General features: G+C 36.2%; 1 protein-coding gene across 1 annotated transcript in view; it reads right to left on the reverse strand.

The window, feature by feature from the left end:
• The window catches only part of SLIT2 (slit homolog 2 (Drosophila)), a 161771-nt gene that overhangs the window by 25763 nt on the left and 119684 nt on the right, over positions 1-16324 (reverse strand). The window contains 1 exon segment of the mRNA XM_008575750.1: positions 276-369. Within this exon segment, the coding sequence (XP_008573972.1) occupies positions 276-369 (94 nt within the window).

A 16324-nucleotide genomic window follows, 5' to 3' on the forward strand; every position in this document is an offset into this window, starting at 1 on the left:
TCAAAGGCTGCTTTATTCCATAAACAACTTCTCAGAAAGAGTCATGGAACAAAGGAAACACTCTTTTATTTTTCTTCAGAGTACTAAAAAACAAAACAAAACAAAACAAAAAAGAGTCCATGCCAAATATAAACATTTATTAAAAAGTGTCACTGACACCAGTAAATATATCCCTTTAATCCTGAGCAAAGGTGTGAAGTTAAAGATGGAAGAGGAGTTCCTACAATAAAGGTTTCCTCCCCACATGGTGAGTTGGAAGGCAGCCTCTGACTTACTTGTATCCTTTTGGTGTCAGGATGCACTTGGAGTCGTGCTGGCAGGGGTTCAAGTCCTGCGCACAGAAGTCCAGCTTCTCCTCACACAACTCGCCTGTAACATGGCAAACGGTGTTAGTCCACAGAGGAAGGGTAACAGGCCTCTGGCCAGCAGGCTGTGTCATGGGTCTTAGAGGTTAAGGCAGCTCGTGATTGAAAAAATAAAACAAAACACGAGGCATGGAACCAGAAGATCCAACATCCAATCCTGGTTCTGCTGCTAAATAGTCTTATGATTTGTGACAACACAACTTTGGTGATCTGTGACTTACACGAGCACCTTTAGAATACACTATTGGAATTCAGGGAAAAAAGAAACCTGAATCCTTTTCATTCCTGTTGTTTGTTTATTTTATTTTGGACTTTTTACTGAGGTATAGCATAGACCCAAAGGATAAATGATTAGCTGATGAATACTCACAAACTGACCCCACTCAGATAACCAGCATCTACATTCAGAAACACACTGTTTACCAGATCCCTGATGCCTCCCTCATGGCCCCTTCTGGTCACTAACTTCCCAAGGGTGACCACTATTGTGACAAGACCATACATAGATTGTGGTGCCTGTTTTTGAGTTTGACATAAATGGGCTCATTTCCTATGGTCCCCTTTATGTCTGGCTTACTCTGTGGTTTTATGTTTGAAAAATCCTCAAATCATCAGTCTCCATGATCTTACAAGTGTAGAAGGAAAATACATTGTTTCCCTCTTACAGATTATTGCAGCAGTTCAACAGAATACTTCGTAGCCACATCCACTGAGACACAAAGAAAAGAGCAAAAGGATGAACAGTCTATAGAGAGAACATACACTTTCTCCATGAGTGTCACCTAGCTCAGGAGGGATAATTTTCATCAAACAATGAAAGCTAAAAGTATAACCATGCAGCTTCTGGGCACTCTATGTTGAATCACATGTCTAATACTCTTAGGAAATTTCTTCCGATACAAGTAACATTTCCATTATTTCAGATATATTAGGCAAATATAATTTTTTTGAGAAGATGACTTTTCTTATCATTGTGTAAAATATGAAGGTAACTGGGAAGATATCTTACACAATAATATACATATATATATATACATATATATATATATGTTTTTTCTCCTTTTCTACCTTACTTCTACATTATTTTTTAAAATGTTTTATACACAATAAATGAATGATGAAAGTGACACACCTATACCCAGCACTTCATTTTCAAGAAACTACTAGAACTGTCATCTGTTCACAGAGTGTGGATTTAAACAGCACTGATTAAAAAGCTAGAAGTTTGCAGAGCATCCCTCTGTTATGAGACCGTCTAAAGTAAATAAACTGCTAATTGGTACAAATAATGGCTTGACAATGAAATGTGCCATATTATTTAGACCTCCAGGACCTTTTTCTAAGATGTAAATATATAAATTCACTCATCTAGTTATTACATCAATTTGGAGTATAAGTTAGTTTTTTTTCTGTGTCTTAAAATCAACTAATTGCACTAAAAATCTCATACATTGCTTCTATTAGAAGGTTTTCTTTGTCTCTAAACCTGTGATACAAAAGTTCTGACAACATATACATGGTGAGCTACTTTTATATAGGTTTAATTTAAAGCTTTACAATTTTAATTAGTATTACTTTAACTTAGACAACTTGATGGAATTTATTCATTATATTTTAACAGCCTACCATGATGAAATCACTTTAAGTTTTCTAATCAAATCTATCTGGCTGAACTATAGGCTGTTTACAGTAGTCTGTATCCAAGGAAGTTTGTAAAAATTGATGGTGGAGTGGAACTGCTTGAGATACATAATAAACGTCTGTGTATTTTTCATTTTATACCTAAACAATTGTGTAAAAACGATAAAAAAAAAGGGGGGGAGTGTTTTTTATTCCTTATTCACTTTGGTCCAATCCAATCCAGTTAATCCAATCTAATCCATAATTCATAAGCATTTACTATATGATACTGGGTCTACAAAGATGGATGTAATGGACTCTGCCTTCAGCTCCAAATCTACCTGCAGAAAAAGCCTGAGTTAGAGAAAGAACACAGAGAGTGAATTTCATCGCTAAGAGAAGGAACATAAAGTCAGCCTTTTCTTCTCCGTAAGGAATTTCTCCATAGACTTGATATGGAAAGGAGGAGGAGGGATTCAGTTCTACGAAATCGCCGGCTAACAAGATTGCCAAATCTATAACCAACAACTTCAAGAGTAAATATGTCAACTTAAATGTGAAAAGCTACAACTTTGTCAGGCATTCCTTTTAAGAACAGAGTAACAGCAATAATCATTACTGAAGTTGTATATGAAAGCTCCTTGTGACCATTACATAGTTATACACCTGACTCTGATAAGATTGGTTGATGACTTCAAAATGATTGGATTCTCTTTGTTATCACCAAACACTGTAATGCTAACAAATATTACAAAAGCATTCTCTGCATCCTATTAGTTCCTAACTCACTTTTAAAGCCCAATCTTCTACCTTACACTCTTGTCATCTGAGTCTATTCACTTCTTTCTCAGTTTATCTCAACTCCATGCTTGGGCTAATGCTTTTTTCTTTGGCATTACTAACTTCCTTTGACAGTTCTGTTGTCAATTTTCTCATTCATTCTATGTTCCCTTCTTTATCAAATTGTCCTAGATCTTTACAACCATTTGTTATCTATCTATAATTTTCATATGTCATTTTTTTTGTGTCTATCTTATGGTGCATGTGTGTGTGTGTGTGTGTGTGTGTGTGTGTGTGTGTGTGTGTGTGTATTCATTACATTACTTAATAACTTTATATAGTGCTTTCTACTGTGTGCCAGACAATTTTAAACACTGTATAAATATGACAACCATATAAGGTAAGATTGCAGGGTTGCACTGTTACATATGGATTTTATATTATTCTTTATCTCATTCCCTTTCCTTGATTGTAAGATCACTGAGAGCAGAGAGCCCTTGGCATATGTGCTTTTGTATCTTCCTAGAGTATGGTATGGTGACATACTTAAATAATAGTTATTGAAAGTTAGATTCATGCTTTATTTTTATTTTAATTTTTATCTATTATTACCATATTCATTCTTACAAATTGTGATATTTCTTTATGCCCTTTGCCCAACCTATCACTTCTCAAACCCTCTTCCTCCCTCCCCTCCATCTCCATAAGGTAAGGATTTTACCTTGTGGACTTATATTTAACTTGGGTTTCATTTCAGCCTTTAGACATTTCTCTCTTTAATTTTTACTTAGTGACTTCACTCATCATTAGCAATAGCATAGGTTTTTTGTTTCCCTTTCAACTTTATATTTTCCCTGACTGATTATATTAAAATAAATATTTTCATTGGAGTATTTCTTTAATTTATTCTAATTATATTGAATTCTACTACATTTGGGGGAAAGGCAGATTTCAAAATGATGTCCCACCGTGATGAGAAACATAGCAAGCCCCCTAGACAAATGCTGGACAGAATATCTGCATCTCAACCAGTAAGGAAATGCTAGACATGTGAAAGTTGCACTGGTTTTCCAGGAAGAATGGAAGTAAAATGCACTAACATTAGTGAGCTAATATATTCTTAGTTACTACTGTTGAAAATGTTCCCCCAAACCTCATAGTACTGAGAGGACATTATGCAGTTTTTACTTGGTTTTTATTTTTGCTATATGTGTAGTCAGAGCTAGTACTGAGTTAGTTGAAAGATAATGGAAAATAAGGGAATTGAATTTGAGTTTTTGATGGTCTATGACCTGAGATAATATCAATGGTGGCTTCCCTTCCTGAAATGAAGTGTGACATGACAGGGCAGAAAGAAAAGGTGGAAATACTCTTTATTCTACTATACATAGTATTGTAATTGGTTACCCTATATAAAGGTCTTCATATATTTAATTGGCATCAAGAAGGATAAGTCAGCCTATTGGAATGGTTTTAGGGCAATGTGACTGAATATTGGTTAAAGGCTGGTGTCCATGAACTTCCCAATAGCTTGGTATTTAGACAAACCTTGACTCCATGATCTGGCTTCAACCTACTCCATTAAATCTCAGGAAATCTTATTTATTTACTTTCAGCTCTAGACCCCTAAAAGTCCCCAATGACAAAGCAACAGTGTGGAACACAATGGTTGACTGTCATTTATGATTTCACTTTTGGTTGGATGAGCAAATTAATTTTCCTCATGGTTCTAGTTTTCCTTGTTCTTGTTGATGAGAGGTTAAAGGATTGTGAGTAGCTGCATACATGTCTGTGTTTTGGAGAGAAAATGGGGAGTGGTCCATCAGGGTCCTATTGTTACCTCTTCAGGATAACAGAAGTTAGTGAATGACCCACTATAACAGTAATAAAGGTTGTTAGTAAACAATTCCTGGGCATGCCAGAACTTTCTGAAAAAGAAGTACCACATGTCCTAAACAGAGGCCTCTTTTTGGTAACAAAGTCACATCTCATTCTTAGATCATCTCTTCCTGACTGTGCCTATCAAGTTAAGTGTGGCACACAGTGAGACTGGAAATGGCCAAGTTCTACAGTAACACTAACACAAACTGTGATATGAAAAGAGTAACAACCACTTCCCTAAAAGATATGACTTCTCAAAGGCCCACTCTTGAGGAGGAGATGTTATTCATTACTTTCTGAACATTTGTGAACATGGTTTTTCTGAATAATGTTATGTAGTGGTAATGTAACCATTTATCCTGACATGCTCAGGACAGTCTTGGTTTACACCAATTCTCCCAAGGTCATTGTCAATAGTGTCCTCATGCACTCACACAAGTGCCTCGATCTGGATGTCAAATGTTATTGTAACCTTCTAGAGGGAGTAGTAAAAGCTGGATCATCACAGCAGATAACATTCTGTTTGAAGAGTAAACCCACATAAAGAGATCCTAGAAACTATGCTTACTGGGTAAAATGACAATTGGTTTGCTGTGTTACTTCTTGGAGTGGCCTTCTGCAATTTTATGCAATATAAAAGAGTTGACTGGTTGTGACCCAGCATTTCCTTACTGGTTGAGATGTAGATATTCAGTCCAGCATTGATCTAGGGGGCTTGCTATGTTCCTCATCACTGCGGGACATCATTTTGAAAGCTGCCTTTCCCCCAAATGTAGTAGAATTCAATATAATTAGGATAAATTAAAGAAATACTCCAATGAAAATATTCATTTTAATATAATCAGTCAGGGAAATATAACCACACAACAAAAACTCTGCCCATTTTGATGATGCTTATACATGGCAGGAGGAAGAAAAAGATATTATTCCAAAAATTTTCCAAGTAAATATAAAATTGCATCTGTGATGAATGCCAACCAAGTGTTCATGGTATTCTAGAAGAGGGACTGACTCTGAGGGAAGGCAGGAGAGGCTTTCCAGAGGAAGGGAAACTTGGAGGTGAGGGTAGGTGGGGTATGGAGCACTGCAAAGGCTCCGTGTAGGAGGCAGTATGGGCAACGTGAGCTCTGGGGGACAGGGAATGAGCCTGGAGAGCACTAGAGACGGCCACAGATGCTGGCAGAGGACCTGTGGGAGAATGAGTTTATTTTACCAGCAATGGGCTGCCATTGTAGGTGTTAAGCTGGGGATGGCCAGAAGACATCTGCACTGTGAAAAGAACATTCTAGCTCTAATGGAGGATGGATTGCAGAAGGGCAGATACACATGTACAGGAGAGATGACAGCTTGGGCTCAGGTGGTGGCAGTAGAGAGATGGATGGTCCGGAGAGATATTTAGGAAGAAAAATAGACAGGACTTTGTGATGGATTAGATGAGCTTGGGCAGAAGAGAGACAGGGAGCTGTCTGGGACTTTTAGGTTTCTGGTATGTGTATCTGGAAGTATCTTTTGGTGACATAGAGAATGCTGGAAGAAGACCAGGTTTTCTGGTGCAAACATCAAGACTTCTAAATATAGTGATGTCGTGCTGTAGGTTGAATTGTGCCTCCACCCAAAAAAAGATAGGTTGGAGTCCTCCAGTAACCTCAGAATGTGACCTTATTTGGAAATATAGTCATTACACAGGAAATCAATTTAAGATGAAGTCATTAGAGTGGGCCCTAATCCAATATGACTGATGTTTTTTAAAAAAGGGAAATTTTAACACACAAAAGACTTGAATAGAGAAGATAGTGTGAAGAAACACAGAAAGAAGCTGAGCAGAGAAGCCTAACTTTCCCTCACAACCCTCAGAAAGAACCAGAACTGTCGACACCTTGACTTCAGACTTCTGGTCTCCAGAACTGTAAGACAATAAAAGTCTGTTGTTTATGCCACCCAGTTTGCTGTATTTTGTTATGGCAGCTCTAGCAAACCAATACTGATGATAAATTCCATATTACTGGAAGTCTATAGTGGGAAATAAAACTTTCACCTTACATAACTGTTTCTTTCATTTTTTTCCTGTTTTCTTTCTTTCTTTTTTCTTTCTTCATTCTTATGTTTCTTTCTTCTCAAAATACCGTGAGTCTTCATTGAGTTGGACCAATCAAACCTTGCCCCTCTGTTCAAGGGGTGTCAGCAGTTAGGATGCGCAGGACAGGCTCTCCAAACAATAATGATGACTCTCCTCTTATTTAGGGTATTAAAGATGGCAAAGGCAAGAGAACCACAAACTACTGTGTTTTGCAAAGGGGAAGAAAGTGAGTCCAATACCTTGTGAGTCCAACAACTTTACAAAAGGTTGGAGATTACCTTGGACTTTGAATGACAGCTACAATTAACTACTAATATGTGTACTATCATTAATTATAAAAGTAATAATTTCAGAAGTGCTTTATTAAATTGTCTCAATGACATCAAAATTCATGACAAGTAGAGGACACCTCATTTGATTTACATTTCCTGCACACAATCTCAAGTTTCTTAACCATGTATTTTTTTAAAAAAACAACAAAACTGGTTTAACTCATAGCATTGTTAAAATCTTAACTATAGTGATTCTTTGGCAAATGAACGAATAATGAGGATATTATATGGTCCATGGGAGTTAACATTAAGTGTTTCCTGAAATGAGTAAGAATACTGTAAAAGGAAATTAATCACTTATAATGGGATTAATTTACATGTACTTTCTGAGAATGAGGACTTTTGATTTGACCAAAGAAAAAACTACTTCTGTTTAATTTTCATAACAGCGTTGAGGAGGAAATTTTTTTGAGCTAGATATGGCAAATGATTAAAGAATGACTACGGCAAACCTCTTAATTTGAAGAAGTTACAATATGAAGAATTCCAAGAAATAACGTAAACACCTAACTTTCCACTTTCCCTTAAGTTTCATTTCATGACTGAGATATGGACAGCATCCTGGCCTAGAAACTAGACTGAATGGCAATATTATGTTCAATTTGTTCTCCTTGTAAATTAAACCATGTTAATCAGAGAGAGGGAATTTTTGAAGAGTTATCAGATGAATGATAAATAGCATTCTATCTACCAAAAATTTGGGCAACAGCATGTCTTGTCTAGGCTTATTTAGTCCTCAAAGCCTACTATGCAGAAAGTAGGTAGGCCATTTTAAATAAGATTTCTAGAATTTTACAACTCTAATCACTGTTTAAAATATTAATTTGTTTCACACTAAATGGAGCAGGAAGAAAGGGTACTCAATTAATAATAGATTATCTCTATTCAATTTTTTCTCAAAAGTTAGCCCTTTAAATTCAGGGTGGGTATGTCTACAACAGAAATAGCTTTAATACCAACACCTTGTGTTGCTGGACCGCTTAACTGCTGCTACTGCTGCTAGCTTCTGGTAATGCAACTAGATTCGTTTCTTTAATAAAATCTGAGTCCTTTCCGGGGATCATGAATGTATGAAGGGGGTGTGGAAGGTTCTGGGGCTGACACTGCAGTCTGTTTTTGTTCCTATACATAAATTGAACAAAGCATTTTTTTTTTTTAATGAGAAAGGGTCCTTAATATAGATAATAACAGAGAAGGTACTTAAGACAGCAATCTAAATAACTGAACCAGAATTCTAGTGCTAAACTTAATCAGTTATGACATTTTCAAATATACTTGTAACATGGGAGGAAGTCTGGTTGAATTCCTAACAAAATCCCCAGGACACAGATTTTTGGAGAGTCAAACACATTACATCGTTCTTCAAATATTTGCATTTTGAGCTCTTGCTTGTCTCAAGAAAAGCCTAAATAAATGGCACTAATTTTACTCTATTGAATTAGCTCAGCAAGGACAGGTACCAAAAGAAGCAACTTACTGTATACTTGAGGGCAAGGAATACCTTTGTTTCTATTTTTGTCTCTCTCCATTTCCATTGCATTCACTAGCAAATTGTCTGGCACAAACTAGGTACTTGATGAAAAAATGTGAAAGATAGCACTTATTTGCTTGCTTCTTGCAGCAAAATGATTTTTAAATGTTAGTGAAGGAGACCCAGATGGCATAAAGGACAATGTGAGGAAGCAGAGAGAGAAAAAAGAAAACCGGTAGCAGGCTTGCTTCTGTTCTGAGATCCTAGCCTGGGCCAGATGTGGAGTCTATTGACCACCAAATACCCCTACAACTTCTTCTTCCCAACAGTGACCATCCCAATAGGAAATAAAGAGGATGAGCTCAAGGATCAAGGAATTGTGAGTGTCAGCACGTAAGGGGCATGGTTGAGAAAAGTTATGATAAATGGGCCTGAGTGTTTCTCATTACCAAATTTGATAAATTCAATGCAATTCTTATAAAAATTTTACACTTCCTATTTGTTACTTATTCATAGAAATAGAAACCACCTCTCTCCCCTCACAGACCCTCAATGTGGCAGAGGCAATGATAAACTGCAGGAGAAGGTGGACAGAACTGATGGGATTGTGTGGGTCATTCCAGGACAGCTTAACTGAATTGGACCTGAAAGAAAATTATATATATTTTCTCCTCTTTTGCCAAACCAGCCCAGCCCTATTTGTTACACACTCTACTCAAGGTTATAATCCCAGGCACAGAGCACATTAACACAGGCAGATGCCTAGTCTCCAATCTGGAATACTGAGTATCCTTAACAGTGGCAATAACTATATTTGACTTTATTTCCATCATTAGGTAAAGGATTACTTATGAACAGCATGTTTCTGTTGGTTATTTTTTTGAAAAGCTGGCTCTTCTGAGGATTACTTTTAATAATCTGATGCTTTCTTACTTGCATTCACTATTCTGAAATCTGTCCTATTCATTAGAACTAATTAACTGATCTTCAAAATATGATCTACAAACTTCCCAGGCCACTATCACTTTTCTAAACTTAATTAAATACTGTTTTTTGTATAGAAATGTTGGGAACTGATGTTGAGGGGACTTGAGTTCTTGAAGATACGTTAGTCACTGATAGATGTCCTCTTTGCGTGAAATACGTGCAAATCGGGACACATGTATCCTTGGGATATTGCCACAGAGAAACCACATGAGATAAAGTTAGTCATAATTCAAAATAGGAGGGCTCAAGAAAACATGATGTAAATGTAGATACTGAGATGTTTCAAAGAAGAAAAATCATTTTCTTGTTCTTACTTTTCTTTTCTTAATGATATAAAATGAGTTGCTCAATGATGCTTCTAGGCCAGCGAGTTTGTTCAATGTTCATATGCAGAAATAGTGTTTCTTTTTACTTAACAAACCAGTGAAGTAGCTATATTATGTTGTTAATGTTCTTGGGATATGAGAAGTGTTGGCTTTGCACTGGTGAAATATCTGACCTGAACTGAACTTGCAGTGAAGAATCAAAGCCAAAGAGCTTGCCTGGGAGACAAGGGTAATGGTTTACGGATTTGTGTGTCACTTTTAATGCTTAGCACGATGTCCTGCATGAGATATTTTCTCAAAAAACATCTTATGCATTTTTAAGTGGAAAAACTTACCTCTACAAATAAACAGAAAGACCAAGAGGTGTTTTTCAGTACTTCCTCATTGGAACACTGAGCCTAAATAATATAGACAATTCCAACAGCGACTGAAATTCCAGATAAAATTTGACTCAGTTTTCAAAATAAATAGATCCAATTAAGACTGAATAACAGTTAAGCAAAATCGTTGTTCTGGCTAAACAGGCACTGCCTATTAACTAAAGAGCAAACAGGATCTTAAAAATCTTTTCTGAGATTCAAATGCATACAAGAAAACTTTTAAAGGCTGGAAGATGAATGTGAACCACACAACATGGTTAGGCTGCCAAAGTATTCTCTCTAGTTAAAACGGATTACAATTCTAGTTTCCCTTATTTGAGGCTCTCAGGTATGTTCACAACTATACTGATTTTGATATAAAGACCTTACACTCTCCATGTAGAATTAATAACCAAAGGCACCACTGATATTAAGAAATCATGAAAATTTAAAAATATATACAAAACCTAAAAATAAGGCTGAATCCAGGAGTTCTTCAACATTCAATATCTCCTTATACTAGGTGAGCATGAAAAGTAAAATTTAAAATAATAGTAATACGATAAAAACAGAGACAGTACTGAAAAATATGGGGAGAGAAATTTCCTTCACACACATAATTAACAGTAGGTAAAATTTTCTCTATCAAATTTCCCAAAAGAAATCTACTGCCACAAGGAATGGCATCAAATAATCTAAACCATATCACTGTAGTGATGATGGTTAGAATTAAATGATGCAAGATTTCAACCAGTCATACAGGGCAGGCCCCGACATTTCTGGAGTATAGACATTGAGCATTTTAAAGTGTTTTCCTGTACATTCCTACATGTTATTCTTAAATGTCTGTGCAAAGTAGGACAAATGTTTCCCAGAAGGAAAAGCCAAGACTGGGTGAGGTCCCAGAGTTCATAAATATTAGCTCTCAAATTCCAGGCTGAGAAACGTGGGTTTTTTCCATTCCCTACACAAATTGTCACTTGCCCTATGTGATGGAAGATAGCCTAGTTCTCAGGGGAATTAATTAATTATTTGTATAGGCATTGATCAGGTGATTTCTTTTTCTTCTTGTCTAGATAAAACAGATTATTTGTCCGTGCTTGAATTTTGTGGCTACAGCTTTACTCTTCCCAAACATATCTATGGACAATTGTGTACAGCAAGCTGAAGAGACAGCAGGGAGAGCAGAAAGAAAGCTTTTTTGGCGTAAACAATTAGGGGGAGCCACTGTGCTATATATATGAAAGGAAGCCAAGCCTGGAAGACGGCAGCAAGTAGAAAGGGATTGGTTTCCGTGGAAGGCCCAAACTGGAATGCAAGCCTTGGGGTCAGTTAAACATTGGTTTGCATCTGAGCCCCTACTTACACGGTGTGTATCCTTGAGTAGTGCTTTTTATCAAATTTATTGCTCAAGTTTTTATTGCTCATATCTACAGAAATCTTTTAAATTAACAACATGCCCACTAATTATGGGGTTCTTTTTATTTCAGAAAATTACTCAAGGTGCTATAAAGAAACCAAAATTCTATTTCTAGTTAAGTTTTGGATTGAACATATAGAGAATGGTTTGACTGCTTTTAAAAGCACATTCAGTCAGCCACAAATTCTTGGAAATAAAAGAGATCTTTTATAAACATAAGCTTGAAATTTCGTCAACACATGAAACCACATGATGATTTAAAACACTGTCACACTGCCAAACTTGTTCATGACAGTATATGTAACTATTTAAGTACATATTCTTGTGACAGAGTAATTACTATTGTATTTCTAAGACAGACACAGACCTTAGACATCCCTGCCCCAGACCAGCAATTGCATTAGCACTAGTAAAAAGAAAAGGTGACATTTGACCAAGGAAGGTATTATATGCATTAATCCACAAAGAATAGCATGTTATATTTTTACATTCTAAACATAACACCATGTTTTCATGTTTTTCAAGTTAACTCTGTGTGGAGTAAGTGAGCAAACACAGTTAATTACCCAAGCAATGCAACAGAAAAAAATAAAATAAAATAAAAAAATGAAGTCCTTAGCAAGAGAAGACAGAGAGAGCTGTTATACATTTCCATACCAGCCTTATAATCATGCTGCAAATGCTTCATATACAACTGGAACTATCAAGACAAGCACATATTGTGTTACTTTTAGGACTCCATGCTTGTACGTGGTACTTGAAGACTTTTGGCAAGCTGAATGACTAAAAATCTAATAAGTTAAAATTTTCAGTCTCTAAGATAAAATTTCATGAAGACTCCATAGTGATTCCCCAGACCTGGCTATTTCGCTAATAACTCTATGACTCCCTTTCCTGGGCCCTGAGGTATTTGGGGAACCACGTGGACCACATTGATGTCAATGATTAGATATGGCTCTTCTTATGCTCTTACAAACACTGCCTCTTACTTCTGGCATTCCATAATATGAATTTGACAAAGTCATTTTATAAACCAACCTGTGGGCTTTGCAATATTTATTTTATACAAGGTTTCAATGGTTTCAATAAACACATCTTCAAATATTTTTCATGTTTCAAATTACCAAAGATAGTGGTTCAAAGTTAAGAGAAAATTCCTACTATTTAAAAAATGTTCTATTTACAACCTACCTACTAAAATAAATGATCTATGTTTTTCATTATAAAAATAATACATATTCATGATATCTTTTAAAAAGTCAAAGCATATGGACAAGCAGAGAAGAGAAAATATTAGTACCTTTTTTTAGCCATCCCTTCTTCCCACTCAGAGAGTTACTATCATAGCCTTCTAGAAATTGATAAAGTGCATTTCAGAAGCCCACTTTATAGTGTTTGGCACAGGTATATGTATATCAAGGATGCAAATGACTGATTGATATATTGCTTTCAGATCTCATATTTTGTCAACATTCCTTTTACCATGTACACACAACGAAATCTATGTAGCTTTAAAAGAAAGAGGGAAACTAAAATGAAAATCATAGTAGACTTAAAAGGCAACTAACCTTTTTCCACCTCATTCAGATTAGCAGCTGGCAGCGACAAAGACAGAAGAGACAAAAGACTTTTTACATTGCAATACAGCAGCAGAGCACAGGGAGCCAATGAGCAGCATTTACAACAGAGAAGCCAGGGTGAGAGCGCAAACTGAAGCAAGGCTTAGATTTCTTACCTACAGCCGGGCAAACACACAGACATAGCAAAAACGAGGCAAAAGGTAAACACCATCACAGGGAGCTAGAGATCTGTATCTAAACCAGGTGATGTGACAACCAGCAGCTTTACTGTTCAAATGGATGCTAATGGTTTGTGCATGAGCATCATAGATTTGGAAAACAAAGACATAATGATGCAAAATAGAAAATTAAAGTGGTCTGAATATTTTCCACAAAATATATTTTAAGACTAATTTTTATGGAAATATTCACGTTACTGAATTTATGTAATCCCATTAAAGCAATATGAGGGCTTAAAATGTGATCCGCTTGGATCATACTTCTCTGTGGTTCAGTAAGAATAGGGTTAATTAAGACACACAGTCTTGACATAGCGGATGCAGGGTTCTGACTGTTGGGAAACAAGCAAAAGGACATTTTTCAATTCAACACCTAAACTAACTCTAGAGCCTAAGAAAAGGGGTCCATTTTTTCAACATTGCAGAGGTGCCATATTTACAATTTTCATTTCCATAGGTTTTAAGTTTGTGTAATTTAAAGAATTCCTTGAAAATTTACCTCCAAGTAATGTCTGGTTTTTAGAAAATGTAATATAATGACTTAAGAAAAGCAAAACCAAAATCAAAACCAAAATTTATCAGCCTAAAATTAAAACCCTAGAATTAATTTTTAAATCATTCTTTAACAATTCTGAAGTCCTACTTTGCCAGTAAGTAGCACGGTGATTTTAATTTAGATCATAGTGAATTCAACTTTTGAAAAATTAACTTTATCTAAAGAATACTAACAATCAACAGTCATGTATTATACAACAGGAAGGGCAGATGATGGACTGAAGTAGATAGACAAGATTGGTTTTGATGACATGGGCAGGGTAGGTACGGCAAAGTTTAGATAACAGAAAAAGAGTACCGGCCCTTATAATTCATGTTGTCAATCCCTGGAGCAAAAAAGAGCATAGTTTTTTCTTTTAATAAATCAGTAACTATTTACTGTGATGTTTTGGTCACTCTGGGCTTAAATAAAGTTTGATAAATTTCCCAATAGTGGTTCATTTTATTTTGCACATTTCTAGCCATGTTTTACAGCCTGCTCATCATGTCATGATGTCCCTGTCAAATTGTCTTCAGGTCTCTGAATTTTCTGTTGACATTATGTCCCTTTGACTCTTGACATAGGTGCCAAATTCAAAAATCTTCATCGTCATAATTTACAGTCTTTTTCTATGAAGTTTTATTTGCTGCCATTAAACAGAGTTCATTTTCTCATTGTATGCCTTTGGGATACAGAGTAAAAAATCTTCAAAGGAAAAAGCAACTTGTGACTTGAATGATTTTTAAACAGTGACAACTTTATTATATTCCTCGAGCACAGCAGGGTTTCTGTTTCCAGATCTCATGCTCATTAATCAGATTCCAAACTTAAAACAATATAGTCACATTATAAGAAAATTCCCCACTAACTACAGACTTGGATGAAGCAGGATATGAAACTCTAGTATCCCATATATACTTTCCTATAATTAAAGGCCACTTATGTGCCACAGAATCTGCAGATGGGTGTTTGGTATTTTGTAAATGAGCTCATGGCACATATGTGCAAAAATACTACAGTTAATAGATTAATTATAAATTTGCCCCATTTAAATATCTTCTCTAATGCCAAACTGTCAACTCTGCAAGTCCCACAAGACCCAATCCAAAGTTATAATGGCAATATCTTCATGCCGTGTATGCCATACAGTTTCTATTGAGTCCAATATTTTTGTTGATCCTTTGCCCGAATTAAGGCAAACCAGTATTTGCAATAGCTATAAGTAAAATGACTAAAAGTGTCTCAGTTCTCATGGAGGTCCAAATGGCTCTTGACAGATAGTCATGGCAGGTTCCCTCATGACAGATTTTATAGACATCACATTTTGTCTAAGAAGTGATTTTGCTTAGCTTTGCATTTTTATGACATGTTTCAAAGAAAGACATCTGACATAGGTGGGAAGTGAGGCTTCATGACACTTTTCAGAGGAGGTTGCACTGAACTGACTCACTTAGGATAGGAGACAAGGTGGCTAAGAGGAGCAGGTGTGGGATGGGAGCTTGGGAAATGAAGAGTGAACAGGTAAGACAGAGACTCAAGAGAAATGGATAAGAATAAGGAATAGCAAATCCAAAGCCAAGCAGGGGGATACCTCCAAACCAACTCAGAAGAGTCTACCACCTTATGTAAATTATGATTAAAAAAACACATAAGAACCTGAATACATCCATGCTCCCAAGCCTAGGTTTTCATTAGGAAAGGGATATGTATATAAATTCCTGGTTTCTGTGCTCAGGAAGGTACTGGCTAGGCACAGTGTGCTTGAAATGCTTGGGTACAATTTGTCTGGTGGAGTCAAAGTAGGTTGGCTTTAAGAGGCCTCTGAAATTAAGTAGGTTTTTAAGCCCTTCCTGTAATGGTCAGAACGATTATGGAAAGAAAGAACTATTCTATCCTAAGAAGGTACTAGGTAATACATTTTAGTGTAAATGTTGAGCTTCTTGTACAAGTCTAAATTAGCCAATTCAGTAAAGCTCAGATACTCAGGGTAGCTCCAAGGGCTACAAAATCTGTGCTTGCAGGCTCATGGCAAGTATCTGGGGTATGACACAAGTAATATCTGTGTGAAACAATGTAATCTTAGCTATGTAACACCTAAACTCTTTCCAGCCAACTCAGAATAGGTGCATGCTGGATACACTTGCTATCCTTTATTAATGCTACACGTTAAAGAATGCTCAAATTCTTCCCACTAAGCAGTCTAAGGGCTGTATACATATACAGAAGAACACTTGGTGATATAGCATGCTGAAATTTCTACTGAAAACTTAGTATGACATTACTTCACATGACAACAGGTGTCTTATTGGTTTAAAAAAAAAATCAGACCATGGAAAGGCAGTCTCGGAGGCACTTAAACAGATCTGGATTGCC

This window comes from Galeopterus variegatus, unplaced genomic scaffold (genome assembly GCF_000696425.1).
Source record: "Galeopterus variegatus unplaced genomic scaffold, G_variegatus-3.0.2 Scaffold1230, whole genome shotgun sequence".
In the NCBI taxonomy this organism is placed as follows: Eukaryota; Metazoa; Chordata; class Mammalia; order Dermoptera; family Cynocephalidae; genus Galeopterus; species Galeopterus variegatus.